Here is a 23,534-nt window from a genome sequence, read left to right as displayed (position 1 = left end):
AAGAGAGTGATTTTTACATGTCACGGGCATTCCTTTATGAAAAAGTAAACACACGTCCAAAATGTGTAAATAAACATATTCCTTTCTATTAGAACCCACTTTTTATAAAGCCTGTGCAAGAATTGTTTATTTGAACCTTATTTATTCGAAACTTGTTTCAAAAACCATAAGAACCACTACATATCTTTTACTCGATTAATCTGTGAATCTGTGAATCGCGCCCACATCCCACGTATCAGATAAATCAGCAATGTCTTTTCGGAGATGTTTATAGTGCATTTAGAAAAAAGCACTTTGTGGACTCGTCAAGCCAAAGAATAGTATTTCCTAATAATGTAGAACAAAGAAACTATACAAAACTTATTAGTTTAATTAAGAATGCGCAAATCAAGCTAATGGGTTTTGTCAGAAATGGGGGGGGGGGGTTTCATTGCTGTTTTCATCCTTTACCCCTTGTTCTGTAAACCCAGCTTCTAAATTATGAATTCAGGAAAAGAAACCAAGAGTCCGATGTTCGGGTGCAGCACCTTGAGATTGCAAGCCATAGGAAAACCGCCTCCAAGAATCAGAGCCTTATTTCTCGTGAACAAGAGGGCTGTAAATAGGGTACCACATGCTGCTTCTGACATATTCCACTATCTTCTCCTGTACCAAAATTATAATTCACAATTATGAGATTCAAGAAGCTTCAAAGCTATATAACTTATAGGAGTGCTGTACAAGCTTCACCTTGTACAATAAACCTTTATGACTGCCTTGTTTGGTTACAAAGATAAAATGAAATGTATGAAAATTAAATAAAATATTGTTAGAATATAATTTTTGAATATTATTTTTGTTTTGAGATTTGAAAAAGTTGAATTGTTTATTATATTTTGTGTGGAAATTTGAGAAATTTATATGAGATCATCTCATTTAACCTTGGTAACCAAACCAGGTCTTTACCAAACCAGGTCTGTCACATCATCACCCTCTACATTTCATAAGTTTCACAACTGCGATTCTTATGCAAATGCCTTTTTTTTAAGCATGATTCTTACGCATATGATTTTTAGTATGATTTTTTTATAAGTATGATTCTTACGCATATGATTTTAGCATATGCTTTTCACAACTGCGATTCTTATGCATATGATTCTTATGGGATTCTTATGCATATGCCATTTACATATGGGGCTTTTTCTTTATATTTATCTTAGTTGAATTCATTCTGTTTGTTTATGTCTAGAAGATTAACATGATAATTCTATACCGAAGGTCATTTTTAAAGTTTAATGTGTTTTATCAATCAATGGCTGCTATACTAAAAACAGTGTCGTTAAGATAGCAAGTTGATAATACTCTTACTTTGGACATTTGCTTTAGCTCTCTAGGCCCCACATCACCGTGTCCTTCTGCCAGGTCTTCTGCTACAGCTGCTTGCAGAACAGCAGCTCCAACTTCGGCTGTAATATCCCGAATGCTACATGACGATAAAAAGCAATAACAAAGGCCAAAACATGGACTCATGAGTTACATAATGAATTCCAACTTCAACAACCAAACAGAAAACCATCCCTATATCGAAGTATTATTAGATAATATCACAATACTAAAATCACCGCACGTAATACACTGTAGCATGTAGTCTCCACTAATGTTGAGGATGGGTTTTCTTATAACTAATCTGGCTAATGACATTGGAGGCTCTCATTCTAAATATGAATACACCATAAAAGGTAGATAAATGCAGTCAGAAATAATATTAACATACCACCTTGATCTATTAAAAAAACGAACATCAACTCTCCATGTGATTGTTAAGGGAATATCAGAAGGAGATATTGTAAAGAGGGTAAATGAAACACACGTGTGATTCCAGAAAGAGGCAAGGATGATACCTATTGATAGATGGATACAAGATGCCCTGTTGGATTTCTTCATCAGTCATGTAAGAAGCAAGGCTGCATGTATACTGTCATGTTAATAATTTATGCAAAACCAACAAACCCTCTTGCCACATTTTTGAGAGAAAAAACTACATAATTCAACCTAATTCGTGTTTCTAGAAGTCATTTTAACCTAAACATTAGTCCATTGGTGAATGTGATATTATCATATTACTTTTACAACCATATGATACACAGAACGGGTTTGTACAATGAATTTCTGTTTGCAAAATAGTTGGCGCTTACTAACTTCTGCCCAGAATGGCAAAACATCATAAACACCCTGATTGCCATGAATTCTTACCACACGCCATGCCAAAATTAAGGTGGGAAGGATAATGATGAACAGACATAAAGCCAAATATGGCATGTGTAAGAGGAAACCAAAATGGTTTGTACATAATTCCATAACTGACATGAGTCACATGACATTAAACTGTCATCGACTCCAGGAGGTCTTCTCAAAGCTCTGAAAATATCCTTTCTTCAGGTCTTCTCAAAGCTCTGAAAATATCCTTTCTTCAGGCCAAAAAAAGGCTCTGAAAATAGATAAAGAGCTTTCTCCTCCACGAAGCCAGGTCCTTGAAAGACTTCTTTCCTTCCCCGCCATTGGCCTTCAATCACTTTTTCAATCCCTCGGTTGTAAACCAAGTCATTCAACAATCTCTAAGACCATTATGGGCACATGCAACGTTATTGTGAATAGCCAGAGACACAAAACCAATGAAACCTTTTTTAATTGGCATCAGGTGTCCAGAACAAAGTCCCGACTCCCAACTAACCCTAGGGAGACACAAGTCACACAACAACAATGAAACTAGAAAATAAGACTGCACAATACTTGGTAAGTATAACTAACACCTTAAAGTTTTCAAATAAAAATATGAATGAATATAATCGGTGGTGAAGAATAAAGGCCCAACGAAAAATTCAAATTCCAAATGGTCCAAGTATTCCTGGCTTATTTTACTGCAATAAGATGAAGGACCGGCAACTGAGATTTAGCATAAGCACTTGGATGCTACAAAAGTCTATTCAATCTTTTCTTTTTATTAGCCTTCTTCAGAGTAAATTCAGCTTCTCCAGTACAAATAAAATAAAATAATGTTGGGTTGACCAAGAAAGCAATTCCATACCATTCAGCAGCTGCTTGTAACATTCCATCTGTTATAAAGTGAGCACCTGAGAGAAGTGTTCCCAAACCAATCCTGAATTGCAGGCAACACAAATTTTAGATCAATTATATATTTAACCATAATTAGTAAGAAAAAAGATGGCCAAAGTAAGAACTCTAACCCGGGAAACAGGTACATGTTATTTGCTTGATTTACATGGCCAACTTTTCCATTCCCTGCAAATACATTTATGGATTTTTTTAAGGTCATAATAACCAAAAAAATGAACAAAAAGACTGGAATTATATATATTGTTTATTGGCACCAAGTGTCCAGGAACAACGTCCCGACTAATCCCAGGAGTGCATAGGCCGCAAGGAGTTTCCCGCAAGTCCACCTCAGGTAATTCAAGGAGAAAATCCCCCAGATGGCCCCTAGAGATTGTTTGCACCCAAGGGGATTTGAACTTTAGACTTGGGGGGTACACGTACCCCCAAGCCCAAGACCTTTATCACTTGAGCCAACCCATTGCTTTAACTTTATGGTGCCAAAATACTTAAAAACAATATAAAAGTCAATAAGGGGAGATACCAAGATCAACATTTTCAAAAGGGCTTCCACTTGCAAAGACTATATTTTCTCCAGCATGTACAAAAGCTTCAGCAGCAGTGCATTCAGCTGTCATTAAATACACAAACAGAACATATAAGTGAACCTCAGCATGCCCAAACATATGAGGAAAAAGTGAATGCATGATGAAAGTCTTAAAAAACAAACCATTCTTTGTGGGATTTGACATTGCAAAAATGGAAGGTTTACTTGAGTCAGATTCTCGCATTGCCTTAAGCACCTAATTCCAATTCCAATGAATATCAATAAGAAACTCAATTGCAGTAAAAGCAAAGCAATAACACCCAAATCAGAAATGAGCACAAAAATCTCTAGAGAACAAACCAATGAAAGTAATGGGTTTTACAAATGACAATTCCACGGAATCAAACCAATATCAACTGATGCCTTAAAAATAGATGGATTTATTAAAGCACCAAGAATTAATGTCACATATAGACATTCCATGCATCATCCCGTATTGTTATTAACAATAAACCAAAATATACAAAGCATACCTGTTGTAGGAACAACACACATTTCGAACCAAACTTAGTTAACTTCATTAGTTCAATATAATCCCTAAGTTGTTAGATATGACTGGAAACAAAAAAACAAGATAAAGAAGGTATTCACCTCCTCATTAAAGATACCACCAACTCCAGACAAACCAAGAAGCACATGGGGCTTGACCTTTTTTACCTGAGAGGACATAACGCTATCAGCAATTACAGACACTACAGTTTAAAAGCGTATCTCCAACTTTAGAATGCAAATACTGAACTGAAGAGTGGTTCAACTCTCTTGTATCAATATCTTTTGACATAATATAATACATAGAATTTCTATGGATAGAGGCCTAATCAATTTGTAAGATATACCACTTCACTTAGACTAGCTCCCTCCGTAAGTCCCAGAATCTCTCTTGGGTCTTTGGCAAATGGTGCTGCAGCAGGATCAAGCCCCTTCCTCTCTGTTGTGATGAGGCCCTGCATCCAAACATTAGAAATTATCTGATCTCATTCCACATCTATCTATAGATATTGATGACTCATAGCCATGTCCTTATTTTTATTCTGGTTTTATTTTTCTGAATCATTGATTTACCAAAACATTTACAGAACACTCGTTTTATAATTACATCAGGAAGAAAAGATACCCTGTGAATAAAATAAATAATCAATAAAACTAGAAGGTCGTTATCATTTCAACACGAATATGTAATTAAAACAACCGGACATGCCACACCCTCATATATTTTAAATAACATATTTATGGCAACGCAATATTATAATAAAAGCAAGATGCCAATATTAAGAGGGAAAAGAAGGACCATACATCTTTATCAACTAGGAAAAACAGATTTTTTGCCGCTGTTTCGCTATTTCCTGACATTCTTGAAGCAGCTTGTACAGCCATGTTAAGAACACCAAGCCCTGCACTGAATGCCAGAAGGAAAAATAGAACCCAAAAAAACCCTACTTGTCGAAACAAAAGGGGCATTGAAGCAAGATGAAGCTGGGAGAAAAAATGCATGCAAAGAACAAAACATTAACCATAAGCCAAATGTAGAGATCAATAAAGTTAGTCTTGCAAGTACCTCCCAGCTCCCACCACAACTATCTTTTGGTGCACAAAGTCAGACAATGGTCGACCTTGGGCTCTCACAGTTCCCAATAGTCCTGCAAGTGCAACTCCAGCAGTCCCCTATAACATCAAGTCAGCACGCCGTGAGTCAAGAATCACCCATAATATTCCTATTGCAGTCTGCCTTACATTATATGCCCTCTTAAGTCTATAAAAATAACAGGATATCACACCAAGTATTCACCTGTATGTCATCATTGAACATGCAAAACCTTTTACGATATCGTTGCAGTGTTTCAAAAGCCCACTTCATTTGAAAATCCTCAAACTGAGAAAATTAGGCCAACCATCAAGTCAAAATGGTAGAAAATAAGCATTGATTAAAAGTTATACTTCTAAAAGAAATAAAACCTGTACGATAGCCTTGGGCCAACGTGTGAAAACAGCTTCCATGAATTCATCAACAATTGAAAGATACTCTTCTCCTTCCAACCTAGGTTGTCTAAGTCCTAAATCTGTCAAACTAAAATCATGTGAAATGATGTCCACATGATATTTACTAGAACGAATTGGTTCACAAGCATTTTACATAGTGTGGAGATGAGAAGAACCCCAAGAATAAATTGATTGATGGCATAGCAAGAAATGAATTTTAATGATGCTTATTCTCGGTAATCAATATACAACTGGTTTCTGATGCCTATTCTCAATAGTCAATGAATTTTAATGAGGCCAGGAAAAAGATTCCGTGTACATATTGTTACTCACAAAGAGGATCTTCAAGAAGCCTTTGATTGTTAGTGCCAACATCGAGCATGACCGGGAGTATCTGTAAGAGATTAGCATAGGTTGAATAATATAAGTGATAGCAGAATTGCACTTTACAAAGAGGAAATGTGTCAAAGAAAGATAATAGAAAAATATATTGTGATCCCCAAAACTGGATTACACTCCAAATAATTAGAATATTTTGAAGATAAAGTCGGATAATAAATTTTTTTTGATAAGTAATAATTTTATTGAAGAAATAGGCATAAGCCCAAGTACACAGGAAGTATACAAAGGATAAACCTACAACTTCCAGAAAACAAAAAGAAAAAAACCCAGAAAACTAAAACAGGTTCAGGAAATTATCCACCATTACAAAAACTTTCGCCCAAAAACCCAAAGTACCCATGAAAAAAACCCTAAGATCGTCCAAAGTACGTTCTTTATCTTCAAAACATCTCCTATTCTTTCTATCCACAAGCACCACATGAGACAAGGAGGAATCATCTTCCAAACAGACGCTGCCTTCTTACAGCCCTTCAAACCTTTCCATCCTACCATTAAATCCACCACATCTTTGGGCATCACCCAATGCAAACCTGTCCAACTCAGAACCTCATCGCACAAGAATCTAGATACTTCACAGCGAAGGAAAAGATGATTTACAGATTCTCCATCCTTTTTGCACATAACACACCAATCAGAAATAAACGGTCCTCTCCTTCTAAGATTATCAGTTGTCAAAACTTTGCCCAAAGAAGCCACCCAACAGAAAAAAGCGACCTTGGGAGGAACTTTCACTTTCCAAATACTTTTCCATGGGAAAACACAACTACCATGACTTGACATAACTCTATAGTAAGAAGAAACTGAGATGGGAATATACTAAGAGCTAGCTAATAAGCAAGCACAGAAAACATCCTCCCGCATCATGTCAAACATTGGCAAGCATTGGTTACACCATATCACAAATGATATATTTCCTTGTCCAAGCTGTACATTAATTGTGGGTGGACACATTAGTATAGAAGGTATCAAGGGCTTGCATACACATAAATATACTCCTACTTAAATATGTATACACCAGAGAGAGAGAGTGAGAGCATACTCTCTGTGGATTGATGCCAGCAGCAGCAACATACATATCAAGTTTTCCAATAGGGATACCAATCCCCTGAACTCCAAGGTCACCTAAGCCAAGGATACGACTGCCATCTGTCAAGACTATCATGTCTACCTGCAACATAGAAGGAAATATGAACATGACAAGCACATTGAGAAGTCTAACCATACACCAAGATCAAGAAGGGCTTTCTCAAGCTCTTAACTATTTTTTTCAGATTTATTCTTCTTCTGGATATTCGAGTTCATTTATATAATTTTAGTGATGCATTGCATTTCAGGATCAGGTTTTTAAGTTTTTTCCCTCAATTTTGCTTTTCTCTTCAGGAGGGGGGAGAGATCCTTTCAAGGTGCCCTTTTGCAGACTCTCCACATATACCCAGGTTGCACCTTCTTTGCTTCTCAATGTAGTTTTTACTTATTTCAAAAAGGCAAAAAAAGGTTATATTCCCTCGTGGGTTAACAATTTTGGGTTTCAAGAATATAGTTTCAAAAGGGGAGCATTTGAGACCCAACTTTTAAGCTTTTAATTGTGAAAGCCTTCAAACGGTTTTAAACTAGGAAAAAATGAACTAGTTTTATACCCTGGAATGAACAGTTGCTTTTAAGTAGCCTTTCTTTTTTATTTTTCATTGGAGGGTATGAATGTAATTTCAGTTTTTTGTTGAAAAATGTCCAAAAGGCTTTTAAAATTAGAAGTTCAAAAACTAGCATCTCAAATGCCCACTTTTTTTAACTGAGATCTCAAGACCCAAAAGTATCGAATCACAGACGTGTACGAAAAGTTTTACCTTTTTTTATTAGTACATATTCACTTGAAAACACAGACCTAACCATGAGCTCCAAAACGTTGGATGTAATCATTTTCAATACTTGGTGAACAAATATTCTTCCAAGTCATAACCATATCAATATACTTCAAATGATTTTAGCAGGAGATTCGAAAATGAATTTACCCACCATAAAATCTACCACTGTAAAAGTTTAACAAAATATAACACAATGATTTGTGTAGAATAAATCTTGAAAAGAAATGTGGAAAGCAAGGAAGCTTTTAGAATAGAGGCGGATATAGATTTATTGAAAGATATACAATCTAGCAGCAATATAATTACTAAAAAATCAGATATCAACAAGTGTACTCCATATCTATAGAATTAGATCGCTTTACTAATTTACAGCTAAAACGAAAATAATATTGGCATACACATTAACATCAAAGATAAGATAACACAATACACACATTAATAGTTTCTGTCATGATCAAAACCAAATAAAAGGCCTTGGCACCAAGCAAATAAAAAAAAAAAAAAACCCATTCATTCAGAGAAAAGTGGATCTACGAATCAACAAGATCATACTCATTACAAAATCACTAAGACAGCAAGATTATGTTATGGATCCAGATTCAGAATCTTTTTCATCTTAAAATATTACCTACAGTGACAAATTTAGATATAAAGAGCATCTTAACTTACCATCAGAGACTCGAATCACTGCATAGACTTAGTTTAAATTGTCTAGTGTTATAGAGAGCACAGGAACAAAATAAAAAATTAAAGATGATTACAAAGTTTAAGAAGGGACAGAGTGACTAGGATGCATCATCTAACAAGATTCACTTAATACCTGTTGAGCTGGCCAATTATAGATCATCGACATCATCTCTCCTTTATCTTTTGCACTGAAATACATTCCTCGTGGGCGTCTAAACAACCCTGAATAATTCTGACATACTAATCCTACCGTAGGAGTGTATATTATCGGAGCGAAATTTTTGATGTTATCGATAAGGACCTGAAGGCAAAGTCAATATAAGCATATTAAGTTGCAGTAGAACAAATGATTACTTCAACTTCTGTAAGCTAGAAACCTGTAACCATACTTACTCGGTAATATAAAGTCTCATTCCTATCATGCAGTCTATTTAAGATCCGCCATTTTGCTAAGGAAACAATACCATCTGATTGGCCATGAGTATTTTTCTCTAACGACCGATATGACTCCACTAATAGTTTTAAGAACAGAAAGCAATTAGAAAGGCCCCCCACAGAAAATCCTTACAGAATTAGTTATAAATACAATTGACAGAAAAAACAATTGACAGAAAAAAAAGAACCTAAACTTACTGAAACGAGCATATTGGTGCTCAAATGATATCACGCGAGGAGGAAGAAGGCCACGAAGCCCTAGCCGATCCCTTTCAGTCAAAGGGAATCCAGTATCCTGCTCTTGGAAAATGAGGCACAACAACTAAGTAAGTTCATGTAATTTCATCAACCCTCACATCCCACAAAAGATGGCTTCAAAAAAATTGCATTAACTATACCTGTTGTAGAGTTTATTGTTTAATTTCTAAATGATAAAAAACAAAAGCTAATAAAAATTAAAACTTCTAAGCATGTAAATTACAGCAGTACATTTTCCTTATCAAAAGTATCATCCCTCAGCAGCTCTCGTGCATTCTTCCAAAAGAGTCAAAACGCTGACTCTTGAAGCACTAAATTTATCCTGATCCAGTCTAAATCATCAAGCCAAATGGTCAAATTTAAGAAACCCGATCTGCAACACCTTGTTATTCACTCCTCCAGTTAGAGTAACCCGTGGGTGAAAGACATGGAATTTTTCAACCAAAGTTAGTCCTTTTTATTTCATTATACTAGCTAATGCACTTCATGCCATGTATATATCCATTTGTACATCAACTGCTACATATCACTTATCTAGTAATATTATAAAGAAAACTCTACTACAATATCCGCAACTTGTAAAATTTATGCTCAAAATGTTTAACACAAACAAAATGAATAAATGGAAAAAACTCCACTGCGATTCAAAAAGTAGAAACAGCTGCACCATAAGTTCTGCATCTTCTATCATCTGCACTCAAATACTGACCATTCAGTGTTTTTTAAGTATAGCATCAAAATAAATCGAATTCATACTTGCTGAGATTCATCCTTCAAGATGAGTATCACCACCACACAACTTAAAAGGAAAATCCACATTTCCGAATAAATCAAGTTATTTCAGAAGTACAGCTTAAATACCACTTTGAAAGTACGACTCTTGATTCTAAAAATCTAGGAAAAAAAATGTAATTTTCAGCATCAAGACACTAAGAAGCAAACAAACGTCATAACTTAGAAAAAATTTATAACAACCACGGCAGAATTAATTACAAAAACTGCGAAACTACGAGGACTAACAAGTATTAAAAAAAAAAAAGCAAGTTTATCAACAACCAAATTATAAATTCTTCTTAAAATTTAAAAAAAAAAAAATTGACCTTGTTAAACCAGGGATCGTGGAGAATATCAGCGCCACGCTTGTGAACAATACACGGACCAGGAATCGCCGTCGAGAACCTCCTCGATCTGCTCAGATTTGACGCGGCGATTCGAGCAAGCTTCCACATTCTACGCTCTAAAAAGCCAAAAGAACAAAAATAAAACTACCACTAATCTCCCAAAGTCGGGAGCACAGGTTCAAACCCGAACAACTATGCTCCTCGTTTCCCTCTCTGTCGGCAGATTTTCCCGAGAAAATTTCAGTACGTGGTAGATCAGAACGCACCTACGCCTGATCTCAACTAACACACACTGGCTCCTTTTATAGGCACGCGACTTTTTATTTCTTATTTATATATATTATTTAATTTCAGGACGAGTTTTTGCATCTATACCACTTCGGTCGTGTGCACAGTGCACTGAGAGAGCACTGTGCAGTAGGAAAGAGGGAATTGAATGTGGAAGCTGTGGAAAAGCTTGGAGGAACCCACTATTAATTAATTATACCTGCCCAGAATTTTTCGGGCAAAGGATGATGAAAATCCTAGGTAGTACCCACCCTCGCTTGCCCAGGGATTCAGGGAAGGAACGGGCAGGCAAGGGTTATACTATGCAAATACGGAATTCTAGTTGGTGAGGTTAATAATAATACGAAGTAAATGGAAATTTAGTTGGAAAGATAAATAATATTTATAATTTTAATATATTTAAATTTTGTACATTCTTTTCAGAAAAAAAAAATTAATATATTTAAAATTTATGTGAAAAAATTAAATAAAATGAATAAAACTTATAGATTTGAGACTGTAACCAAGATTATTTACTTAATGGCTCGTTCGGTAAATAAGTTGAGATAAAAATTTTATAAATAATAATAAAATAATTTAAATGGAGTATTTCTTAAACTTTGATAAAGAAAAGAGAAAAAATTTAATAAAAAATATTATAAATTTAAAATATTATTATAATATTATTTTATTTAAAATTTTGAAAAAATTATAATAATTAGCTTAAAAATTTTGTAATAATTAATTAAAAATTTTATATTTAAAGATAAGATGAGATGACATAAAAATTTTAAAATAAAACCTATTTTTAAATAAGAGTAATATTATATATCATATTTTTATTATATTTTTATTCTATTAAGTAAAATGTGATTTATTTATTAGTATTGAATGATAAAAAAATATGTAATAAATAATTATTTAATAATAATAAATGTGTTATATTATATTTAATAGAATGAAAGTGAGATAGTAATATAATGTATAGAATTTTTATTTGTTTATGATTTTCTGTTGGGTACAGTGTTTTAAAATACGAGTCGAGTCAAGCACGTGGTGGCCTGGTTGGAGTTAAAGCTTCGGTTGGCTCGGGACCGTGGAGAAACATTGACTTCACCACCTATTACATTTTGCCACGTGTGACATTCCTGTTCACGAGTTATGTATAAAGAGATATTTGGAGTTTATTATTTGAAAGCAAGAAAGGCGTGCCAACTCAACAATTATTATGAAAATCATCATAATTATAAAAATACTAAAGCTCCAACTTTTTATCATTAAAAGAATCGTTTCAGTGATACGGTTTTATTTTTCCCTTCAGTAAACGGATTTACAAAGAAATTTTTTCCTAAAACTTGTAAAGACAGACCAGCAACCAACATGCCTCTGACCGAACTCGTTGATGGTCTTAGAAATAGATTGTGCAAATCCCATTATTACATACAATAATGTTTATGTGTTATGTTTATTTATTTATCAATTTAAAGAAATATATTTAGAATAAATAATTATAAACCATTCCGATTTATAATTAGATAGATTGACTTCCAATTATTGTTGATTGGGATTAAAAGTTTAATGCCATAAGTTTTTTCTAATGTGACCAACTAAAATGATTGTTGCAAGGGCAAGACATGGAGAAAAAAAAAGGGGGGAATAACCACTAACCAAAATTATATGTATTAAGGTTGTCTCACATTAGTTGTGAAATAGGCTGGTAGATGGTTTATAAGTGTAAAAGAAAATCTCACATCTTAATCTAGCTTTTGAGGTTGAGAGAGATTCAAGATCACCCAATACTGATATCAAAGCTTAGGCTTATCAATAATCTCAAATCCAGCAATCTGCAAGAGAAACAAGTTATCACTACGATTCAGGGTTTGATGTGTGAGAGTGAGATTATTGACTTGTCTTACATCGGTTGTGGAACGAGTTAGTAGTTAGTTTATAAATATGAAGAAAAGTCTCACGTCTTGAGTTTAGTTTTTGAGATTGAGAAAGATCCAAAACTATTCAATAATATGAACAGTATAAAAACAGAGATATTGTATGCCTCCTATTTACAAACAACATATATATATATATATATATATAAAGGTATGTGTATCTATCTATCTCTAGTGATACAGACTTGAAAACTTTTCACCCCATGTATGTATAAAGTGGGCAAGTTGAGAAACCGCGTTAATTGTGAGCCGCAGGAAGGTTTACCGTGTGTTCTTCGAATTATTCCTCATTACAGCAGCAGGGGTGAAAAAGAATTGAGGACTGGACTTTTCACCCATGTGGTCCACAAAATAAGCTACCATTTGCACCTTTTTAGCTCTAAAATATTGCATAATTGGATTGAATATATTCCAATCATGCAATGTAGAAACATACCATTTAAGATGCTTACCAGACATTTCGCAAGGGGGATATTTCAAAATCTGATTCTCTTGTTTTTACTAATAGGAAGATGGTCAATATTTACTTTATTAGATGAAAAAGGAGAAGGGAATAGAATAGCCACATCACATTGTCCGAGCCCTATATGTAGACTTGATTTGAAAAGGAAATGCCAGCATTGGGTGGATGGGAAAGCGCAGGAGGTTAGTCTCCCAAGTCAAAATTGCCCTGCCGTGGTCCATTCTAAAAGACTACCAAAATCAATGAATTGGAATATGATTCTATTTTTTAGTGCAAGGGACGGAGTCTTACCCAAGCTACTGTCGGGAACAAAAATCTTTTGAGCTTATTTCTGCTGCTGCTGCTGCTGCTGCTGCTGCGGCAAACTGAGGTTGTTTCTGCTTCTCTCCTTTTTCTTTATCTTGTTCCAAACTTGAGCCTGGGGTGACCTGTTTCTCTTTCCCACACTATTGAATGGAAGAGGGGTATAAGCACTCGTGTGATTTGATAAATTAATAAGGCCATCAAAAAGCAGAACCGTGAAAAATTACAATCCCTAGGAGTCATTCTTTAGTCAAACCAATTTAGTTCTCATCAATTGTTATTTGTTTTCGACTAATGCTATCCTTTCTATTAATGTTAAAAATTGCACAACAGTTCGAAAATGAAGAAAGAGTCCTTCCTAACCTACTATGACGATCTAAGTCTTGTTCGGTGTAGTCTGGAGCCCCCGATGTGATATTGTGCACATGCCAAGGCAGTTTATAAAAAATAAATACTGAGAATGTAAAAAATAGATAGACACACAGATTTACATTGTTAGACATATTACCTACATCCACAAGAATTTTTGGGTAAGGGAGAGTCTACTATAATATGTTTATTTACAGTCTTTCACAACCTCTCTCTTCTGACTGTACAGTGGAAATCTAGATTATATTTACTGGAGAATCTCTTATTACTAGAGCTCCTGTCATGAGATTGAAGAAGTTAAAAGAAGTAGTTGAAGTCTTCTTTCAAATCGTCTGGCCGTTTCCTTTTATATGCCCCCTCTTTTTGTAGGGAATGGTGAAAATTACTGCCTTCCCTTACGTATCTGACATCTCATTTACTTTCCGCTTCTTCTTTTTTTCTCTTATCTTGATACTCTCTTTTTACTTGTCCCCTCATTGTCTCTCATTCTTCTCCTTTCTTTTATCTTCTAGTGGGAGAACATCTCCCTTGGACTGGGCCAAATAGGCTTTTTGGGCCATTTATATTTTATCCCCTCTAATAGCCTGTAATTCTTAAGGGTCATTGGTTCAAAAAGGACCTTGAGAATCTTGAAGTATAAAATATATAGTCGGAATGATCCACCGAAGCCCGTAGAGAAATAAATCCCGAGAATAGGTTCCTAGTTATCTGTTTCTCTCGCGTTAAACAAAAAAGATTTACGAGCATAGAGTTAAGCGGGAGGTGTACTCGACTACATAAGATGCTAGTGCAACATGGCAAGAGGTATACTTGATCGCGTAAGATACGAGCGCGGAGCTCGAATGTGGCAGGAGGTATACCTAACCTTTCTCACTTATTAACTTGTTATAAAAATTATGGTAAGCCAGGCAACCGAAAGACTGGACCCGCTTTTAACTATTTAACTATTGAACCAAATAATTTTGATTCAAAGTTTTTATGGTATAACCTTTTTTATAAAAATAACTTATAGTTATAAATTGAAAGAATAATACACAAGATAAATGTAATAAACTAAACTATTTAATACATATAGATAATATAATAAATCATTAGTTATAGTTGTATGATATATTATTATACAAATTATGCTATACACATTTTAGGAACATAACATATCTATATTAAATAAGGTAAACTATAAATAAATTAATAATATATAATTAAGTATATACAGTATAACTAACATGTAATATATAACACATATATATATAACATATTACTAGATTCAAAATGAACTCAAACGAGTTAAGCCGAGCTTATACGAGTTTTGTTCACGACTATAAATCGAGTCGAACTGAGTTTATATGAGTTTTACTCATTTAATATTCAAACATATATTAGTGCTTACGAACATCTCATTTATTAAATGAAATGAGTTCGAACCAAGTATACACGAGCCGAGCTCAAACTATTCACGAGCTACTCTGTTCATTTGCAGCCCTACTTGCGAGTAAATTTTGTTCAACTGAATTTCTCTGCTGCTGGTTGCCTTCTCCTTTTGCCTTTCTTCCTTTTGATTCAAGCTTTTCTATATATATATATATATATAGTTTAGGCAGCACATGGCTGAGGAATTGGCTACCAGAGTGAGAGGTGGCCACCGTTGAGCCGTCGAGATGTTGGCTGAATGCATGGTTGCTTATTAGCCCGTGAGTAGTGACTAGGATGTGCACTGGCCGAGAAGTGACTAGGATGTTCACTAGCTGAGCAGTTTGCATGGTTGAGTCTAGGCAAGGAAACCCAATGGCATGACCGAGGACTAAGTGGGCGATGAGACCTAATTGCATGACTGCAATAAAGTGGGCGATTAGACCTAGCTACATGGCCATGGTGTGGCAACAAGGCTCAGCTCATGGCAACGGTGCAATGGCGACGAGGCTCAGCTGCATGGTCGTGGTGCAGTGGCAATGAGGCCAATGGTTGTGTTGCCTAAGGAGCGACAAGTGAAAGGCCATGGAATCTAGATTATTATTTGTCACTGGCTGTGGAGTGGAAGCCGTCTAGTGGGCGAGGAGAGACCTCAGCCGTGTAGCATGGCCAAGGAGTGGAGGCCCCTAGTCGTGGTGAATGGTCGCGGGCGAGCAAGCCTCTGGCTATGTGCATGGTCATGGGTGGGAGGCCTCTAGTCAACCAATTAGTTCGAAAGGCTAACACCAAGGAAGCCATGGCGAGGAGCCCATGATCGAGGGAACTACTCCATGGGTAAGGAGTGCCTGACGACAGAGATTGATGAGGGTCATGGTGGCAGTGGTTGTGCTACCTACGAACCCCTGATGGCAATGGTCATGAGCTTACTTGCATTGGGAGCTGGGCACTGGGCTATGGGCGGCCGTGGATTTTTCGTGGTGGTCGAGGACCACCCTTAGGCTGGCAAAAGATGTCGGCAGTCTATGTGATGACTGTCGGCTGGTGGTCAAGGACCATCCTTAACCTGGCAAAGGACGCTAGTGGTCCTAATAGAAATTGCCGGCGAGAGCTCGAGCTCACAGTAGTTACAAAGTGCCGTGGGAGGAGGTCGTGCATCGTGCATGGCACTGTGCGTGCCATGCACGGTGCAAAGTGCATGGTGTCACATGGTTGTCCACAATGTACAAGCACGCATATGTATTTTTTGTGCACAATATTTATACTATGCACTCGAATACACAGTGCAATAGAAATACCTAGAGTCGTAAGCACTCATAGTCAAAGTGGTTGAGGTGCATGCACATGATATGCAAGGTGTACTGGGCCGTGCATGTGGCAACCGAGTAAGTGAGGCCTATGAGCACATTGCAAGGGCCATGCAACGTGCCTTATAGGTGATTCACATTAGGTTTGGCCAGTCCAAGGCCATGGAGTAGCTGGGCAAGGAGTGGTATTGTCGCGGTTCATGCTTGCCAATGAGCTATCGCCGTGGAGTGAGCTGGTCGACGAGCCATAGCCTTAGGCATAGAGTTCTCTGGCCTTGATGCATGGTCGTAGGCGAGGAGACCATTGGTCGTAGTGCATGGCCGTGGGCGAGGTAACCTCTGGCCATGGTGCCTGGGCGATCCTCCAATGGACGAGAGGAGACCTTGGGTGTGAGCTAGCCTAGGAGTCCAATGCACGTTTTGTGCATAGGGTGCATGGCTTCAAACCACCGTTGCCTGCCACATGTCGTGGAACAACGGTGGCCTTCAGGCTGGGACTAAATACACCAATGGTCCACATGGTGGCTGCCAACACCCCTATTATGACATAGTGGCACTAGGCCGAGGAGTCTCAACCATATGTAGACTCGTGTCCATGGCTAGCACAAAGAAGATCTCAGCCAAATGGAGGTGGTCGGCAACCACTCCATGAAAAGATAGGTTGTTTCCAGTGAGCCCATGTAGCTCGTGATGTGACCTTGCGAGTACTCGACATTCCTCACTATGCAGTAGTGGGCCACCCTCAGCCCACCGGGGAGGTCGGCAATGCCTTCCACTCAGACAGAGCACAACAAGCAACCAAAAGGGGGTACCAGTGTCCTTGTCAGCACCTTGGCCAAGGGGTGAGGTGCATCTCAGTGCATTGCAACGTGCACCTGCTGACCGGAGCATGCACAGGCCCTCGTGGTCGAAGGTCGATGTTGGCGGTCCAAATGAAAGGCCACCGGCACCTCCATAGGCACCATGGCCAATGGGCGAGGTGCATCTTGGTGCACTGCAACATGCACCTACTGACTAGAGCATGCACGGGCCTCCGTGATTAGAGGCCAACACGATGGGGACAAACGACGCCGACACTCCGAATGAGGGGCCACCGGCACCTCAGTAGGACCCACGGCTAGTGGGTGAGAGATGCCTTGGGTGCACGTTCACCCCTTTTGTGTCAAGTCTCCCAATGCACTATGCACACTTGGTTTGTGCCACGTGCATGTGTCTTGATATTGTGTATGTGAAGATGCATTGAGTGTAATACAACTCCAGTGGCTAGCCTGTTAATTGATTGTTATGCACTGTGCACTAAAGTGCAGGAAAAATGAAATGCACTTAACCGACTAGGTAAGGGAAGATTTACTCGTCCACTTGCTGCAACAATGTTTTTTCATAAATATAAAAGCCAAAAGGTTGAGAACACTTATCAGGCAAAATTTCATCTTCTGCTTCGGAAATTATTTAGCATGTCAAAAAATTGTCATTCTTCCGCTTCCGGTGTAAAAAATAAATTGATTCCAGAAATGGTACCAACTGTTAATACCAAAAATCGCACAATAGTTTAAAAGTAGAAAAATAGTCATTCTCGACCTGTTATAACGATCTGTGACTCATTTAATGTAGTCTAGAGTCCTCAGCGTGGTCCGGTGCTGCTTTGCGCATGTCCATGAAATTGAATTAAAAATAAATATTGAGAATGTAAAAAAGAGATAAGACATACAGATTTATGTAACTAGGCATATTGCCTACATCCACGAAGGTTTTTGGGGAGGGGAGAATCCACTATAATATATTTATTTATAATCTCTCTCTTCTCACTGTACAATGGAGATCTAGATTATATTTGCTAGAAAATCTCTTGTCATGAGATTAAAGAAACTGAAGAAGTGGTTGAAGTCTCTTTTCAAATCGCCTGGCCGTTTTCTTTTATATGCCCACTCTTTTTGCATGCCCTTAGAAAGTGGTGAAAATTGATGCCTTCCCTTGCATCTCTGACATTTCATTTACTTTCCGCTTCTTTGTTTTTTCTCTTATTCTGATACCCTCCTTTTGCTTATCGCCTCTTTGTCTCCCTTTCCTCTCCCTCCTTTTGTCTTCTAGTGGAGAGAACCCCCTTGGGCTGGGCCTATTAGGCTTTTTGGGCTGTATATATTTTATCTGCTCCACTCTCCATTTCAACTATTGAAAATTCTAAAGCCAAAAAAAAAAAATAATAATAATAATAGAAAGGCAACAAGAGTGAGACATGAATCGAAAGAGTATATCAATACCACAACTTGCACAACCATCTAATTGTTTTCTTACTGAAAGAAAGCAAAATAGTCAACACCTTGTTTTTGTTATAGATAATCATAATCTAGTAAGATGGAAACGCACACTGTGACTTCTACATCCAACTCTCTTATTAAACATCACAGATGCAAGTCTCAGAAGACTGCCAATTTTCTCTACAAGGATTGCTGCTAGCAAAGAACAAAAAAAATTGGATACCCGACCTCCACTATTTCTGCTTCACTTGAAGGTCCAGGATATTTTAGTAGTCTTTAGTTCCAAAGTTTTTGCACCACAGCTGTGAAGGAATTGGGCGAACAGGGTGATGTGGCCGTTGCTGCAAGAAAAAAAGCCATCTTAGCCATACCGCAAGAAAAAAAGCCATCTTAGCCATATTCATCAAAGGAGGAACCACCCCACAGCAGCATCAAAAGAGATTTAATACCAACTACTTATCAAAAAGGATGTTTAATATCAATTGTGTGAAGACAACTGAATCCAGTGTGCAATTCATTTCGATGAGATAGATAGATTTCCCCCTATTAGCACTTATTCAAGTACTCCAATAGTTTCTCGTCTCCTATGATAAGCATTGAAGGAAATGTAGGCCATTGTGAAAAATTCATGCCACTATCTACCATAACCACAACCTAACTGTGGCATAACATACCCAATCCATATAAGATGACACCACACACCCATCCCAAAAATTTGAAACTTCGAAGCAATTCTTCCATTCATGTGGGACATCATACAAATTATTTTATAGACCTAAACATATATTGTCAGGAGCAGAAAACTGGAAGACCACAATATGGATGAGGCTGACTAATAACTAATGCTAATAAAAAATACAAAGCGGGGGTCATGCATACACCAAAATTTTGAAGACAAATCATTTTTACTTATCACAAAAAATTTGAAGACAAATGGTTAATGAATGCGTGTCTGTGTCTAGGCTACCATTCTGTAATAAAGAGGGGCTCTCTACGCAAACTTAGCCTCAGCCATCAGTGTCTCAGCTAAAAGGTACATTAATAAAATGGGAGTCTTTAAATAGCATAAATGGCCACAACTGCAAAGAGGAAGGTTGCAGTTTATATGTAATCCTAGGTGATGCAACTAATAAGGTCCCATGCTTCGGAATACCTAATACATAAAGTAGATAGAATTAATGTAAAGCTTGATACAAAATACCAAGTACACATTAAAATTCCTGGCTAAAGCGGGTAACTGAAGACACTATGAAATCATTTGTGGTGCGTTTGGATGGTTGGATTTATGGAGAGGGTTTAGATTTGGGTACTTTAAAATCCAAATACTCTAGCTGGATGATACATTGAAATTTAGATTTTGACCAGATTTTAACCTTTCAAAATCTTGAATTTCAAATTACATTAAAAGGGAAGGAATTTGAAATCATGGCGTTGATTTGAAATCCAAATCCAAATCATTCTAAGCGCAAGCCAGAGGAATTGTTCCTTTCACTTCTCAGTTAAGTAAATGCAACGTGCTAACTCAGAAAAATACAGTCACTTGACATACAAAATCTTTCAGCAACTAAGTTTAAAAAAATTATAAAATTGTGAAACCATTTCAAAGTCAACAAAACGCCTAAACGAAAATACCATTCCAAAAGTAAATATTTGAGTTTATATCCTAAAACAAAAACAAATTTCATAGATTCCCTGGAAGAAACTCGTGGCCACAATGTCAACTAGGGAAGCATTACTCATCTCAGCCCCTAAAAGACTAGTAGAAGGATGCATACAAACGGAAACTACTCAAGAGACTCTCGGAACCCACAAGATAGTAGTTAACAAAATCCACAACTAGAAACAGAATTGAATTGTGAACCTGGATTCGTTTACATTTATGACAACCACCAAAAATAAGCTGGTAGACATGTATTTCACGCGCAAGAACTAGTTAATCAGGTCCTAGATGGTGAATAACCAAGATCCATAAATTTCAGTTTCCCTGAGTTTCCTCCATTTCCAGGAAAAGGATTACGCGATATAAGGTAAAAAGGTCGGCGAGACGTCGAATTATACGACCAAAATCAAATTTCCTTCGGAGACCAAACAGACATCTAACAAGCGAGGGAAAAAGGAGATCGGATAGGAGAGGACCTCGAGCTCGGCGGACTTCATGGCGATGGGGATGCAGATGAGGACGACGCTGGCCATGGCGATAGCGGTATTCCGGCTCCAGTGCTTGGGCCTGCAGTACGGGCCGCCCGTCATGCTCCAAACCTTGGCTCGAAAATCTCCATGGGTCGCCTCCCCATGTCCATGGTCTGCTCCACCCCCCATTGATCACCACGCTTTATCTCTCTCTGTCTGTCTGTCTCCTTCGTCTTGAAATGCAACCAAAACCCTAATTAGCAGATGATAACCAGAGATACATGAGCACAGTTATGCATATGGACAATGATATACTTACCACTCTTTTACTATTATTTTACTATTTATAGTATATTTAATTTTTTATCATTTTTTTAAGTATTTTTTTAATATCCTTAGTCATTAAGAAAAAATTTTAAAAATATATAATTTTAATGATAGTCACTTGCTTAATCTTAAGTAAAAGAAAAAAATTAAAAAATTAAAAAAAGTAGTAAAAGAGTGGTAAAATAGTGGTAAGGCTATCATTATTCTATGCATATTGGCAAGGTTATGGCCGATCCTTTGATTGGGAGAAAAGTCTAGACATCCCTCCTCGTTGTGTCCCCGTTGCCTATTTACATTTTAGAATTCTATCAGTCAAACTTTGACTTTCCCTTTCCGCATGTGTTTTCTCTCATCTTTGTTTTCTCTCATCTCTCTCTTCTCTCTTGTCCCTATCATCTCTCTCTACTCTCAACCCTCTCATCTCACACGAACCGAACCCTAACCCTCTCATCTCCCTCTCATCTCTCTTTTCTCATCATCCATCTCATCCCAATCTAACCCACACAAACCCTAACCCAAAGAAGCCGTGAACCCACTCGCCCTCCCTCTCTCCATTGACCTCCCAGAGAACCCACTCAGTCTTCACCCCGTGCTCTCCCCCAAACCTCCATCCTCATCGTCTTCATCCCTGAGGCCGTGACGGGACACGAACCTACGACCCTCGAGGCACGAATCTTTGTTGGAGAACCCTCAAGGCAAGAATTTTTGCTTTTCTTTCAAATGGTTTTGGTTTGTTTTAATGTTTTTCTATTTATTTATTTTTTTTATCATTGGGTTTGATTGGGTTGAGTTGTGAGTATTATTGGCGGACTGAGATCTTATAAGCTGCTATAGCTCTGTTTGGTTGCAGAGAGAATGTGAGAAAGAGGGAAACAATTAGACTTGTGTCTTTTGAATATTGTCGAATGCGCTACTTTGATTTCTTCGAGTCTAATGTTTGTGTTTTTATGGTTTGTTCACAGTAATTTTATTGAATATTATCTGGTTTATTTGTTCTGTTTGAAATGAGTGGTTTTAATACTTACTACATATGGCTGCTGGGAAAATTTGGAGAAAATGACGTTACATTACTCGAAAAAAAAAAAAAAAAAAAAAGAAGTGAAGGAAATGTAGGGTAGGAATGAAATTAGGGAGGTCCGGTAAAACTAGGAAAATAAAAGCCCCTATCTACCATATGCCTTAAACTAATTATTGATTTATTTGTTTTTCCTTAGTTTTACTAGCAACAGTAAGGCTTCAAGGTTATTGATTGGATAGTTTTTCCTTAATTTTTTGATTGGATTGTTTATCCTTAGTTTTTCTGTTTAGTAATTATTGAATCTCAATTATAAATGTGCACTTGAATGGTCGTTCAGTTGTTGGTGAGATGTGTACATGAATTTTCACCAAAAAAAACAACTATGTTCAACAACCAAGTATTTCCAGTCATAGCACCTGGGTCTTTTATATATTTCTGAAATTCGGGCCTCCAATGTGCTTGCTTGGTTTGCCAGATCCTGCCAAAAACATATAAGATTTTGGCAATGTGTATACTTAATATTTTTCTCGGGTGCCTAAACTCTCAAAGAGAACAAAAAATTATGTAAATGTATAAGAATTATGACAATGTGTATACAAAATTGGTCTACATTAGTGCTCATAACAGGTTCTTTTTTTATCGCTATGATGTAGAACTATAATCCTCTTTCATTAACTTCCCTTCATTAAAAAAAAGTTGAAAATTAAAAACTAATTATATTATCAATAATACTTTCTAAACTTGCTGCTCTTCATTAATCTGTCAAAACTTCCCACTCTTCATTAATTATTCCATCATTATTCAACTGTTATTCAATTATTTTATGGGGGTTTATCTTAGAATGTCAAAATCATCTCCATCAATATCTTCATCATCTTTTTCCAAACGTAGTTTGGGAAAAAAATTGTGCTCCTGCGAGCTGGAAGCCACATTGAAATGGTCAACTACTACAAAAAAATCCAAGAAGACCCTTCTTAGGGTGTTCAAAATATAATACCTAGGTAACTACATTATTTATTGCCTAAAATATATTGGATATATAAGCATTAATAAATTGTACAATTCCTCTTTTCTAATATATGTATGAAATGAGCAGGGCTTACCATATTGTAAGTTTTTCAAGTGATTGGATGGTAATAAAGTGATTGAGCTAAAAGTTCAAGAAAGAATTGATGAACTGTTAAAGAAAGAGAAAGATATAGAGAACATACTTCAGTAGGACCCTTTTTATAGCATCGCTAACTTCTCTATTACATTGAAAGAAGCGGGATTTCTATGGACTAAGGTCGTGGTTATGGATATT

The 23,534-nt window shown here is 36.9% G+C and overlaps 2 protein-coding genes across 2 annotated transcripts; both read right to left on the bottom strand.

The window, feature by feature from the left end:
- Positions 1-274: 274 nt before the first annotated feature.
- On the bottom strand, positions 275-10,878 carry LOC122309577 (NAD-dependent malic enzyme 59 kDa isoform, mitochondrial). Its single transcript, XM_043123096.1, has 19 exons — positions 10,419-10,878; positions 9,259-9,355; positions 9,019-9,137; positions 8,759-8,926; positions 7,116-7,244; positions 6,008-6,068; positions 5,651-5,754; positions 5,484-5,567; positions 5,253-5,359; positions 4,991-5,093; positions 4,534-4,641; positions 4,289-4,354; positions 3,821-3,893; positions 3,635-3,721; positions 3,225-3,279; positions 3,065-3,136; positions 1,881-1,943; positions 1,348-1,462; positions 275-645 (listed from the first exon to the last, which is right to left on the bottom strand). The coding sequence occupies exons 1-19, from the start codon at positions 10,545-10,547 to the stop codon at positions 574-576; spliced, it is 1,812 nt and encodes a 603-aa protein (XP_042979030.1). The 5' UTR covers positions 10,548-10,878; the 3' UTR covers positions 275-573.
- A 7,857-nt stretch (positions 10,879-18,735) lies between these two features.
- Positions 18,736-21,478, bottom strand: LOC122309571. Its single transcript, XM_043123085.1, has 3 exons — positions 21,429-21,478; positions 20,893-21,187; positions 18,736-19,097 (listed from the first exon to the last, which is right to left on the bottom strand). Exons 2-3 carry the CDS (start codon positions 21,073-21,075, stop codon positions 19,023-19,025), a joined length of 258 nt encoding a protein of 85 aa, XP_042979019.1. The 5' UTR covers positions 21,076-21,187; positions 21,429-21,478; the 3' UTR covers positions 18,736-19,022.
- Between the last annotated feature and the right edge of the window lie 2,056 nt (positions 21,479-23,534).

This window comes from Carya illinoinensis, chromosome 1 (assembly GCF_018687715.1).
Source record: "Carya illinoinensis cultivar Pawnee chromosome 1, C.illinoinensisPawnee_v1, whole genome shotgun sequence".
Classification (NCBI taxonomy): Eukaryota; Viridiplantae; Streptophyta; class Magnoliopsida; order Fagales; family Juglandaceae; genus Carya; species Carya illinoinensis.
The sequence above is the reverse complement of the archived record's forward strand: the minus strand, read 5'-3'. Positions and strand labels throughout refer to the sequence as shown.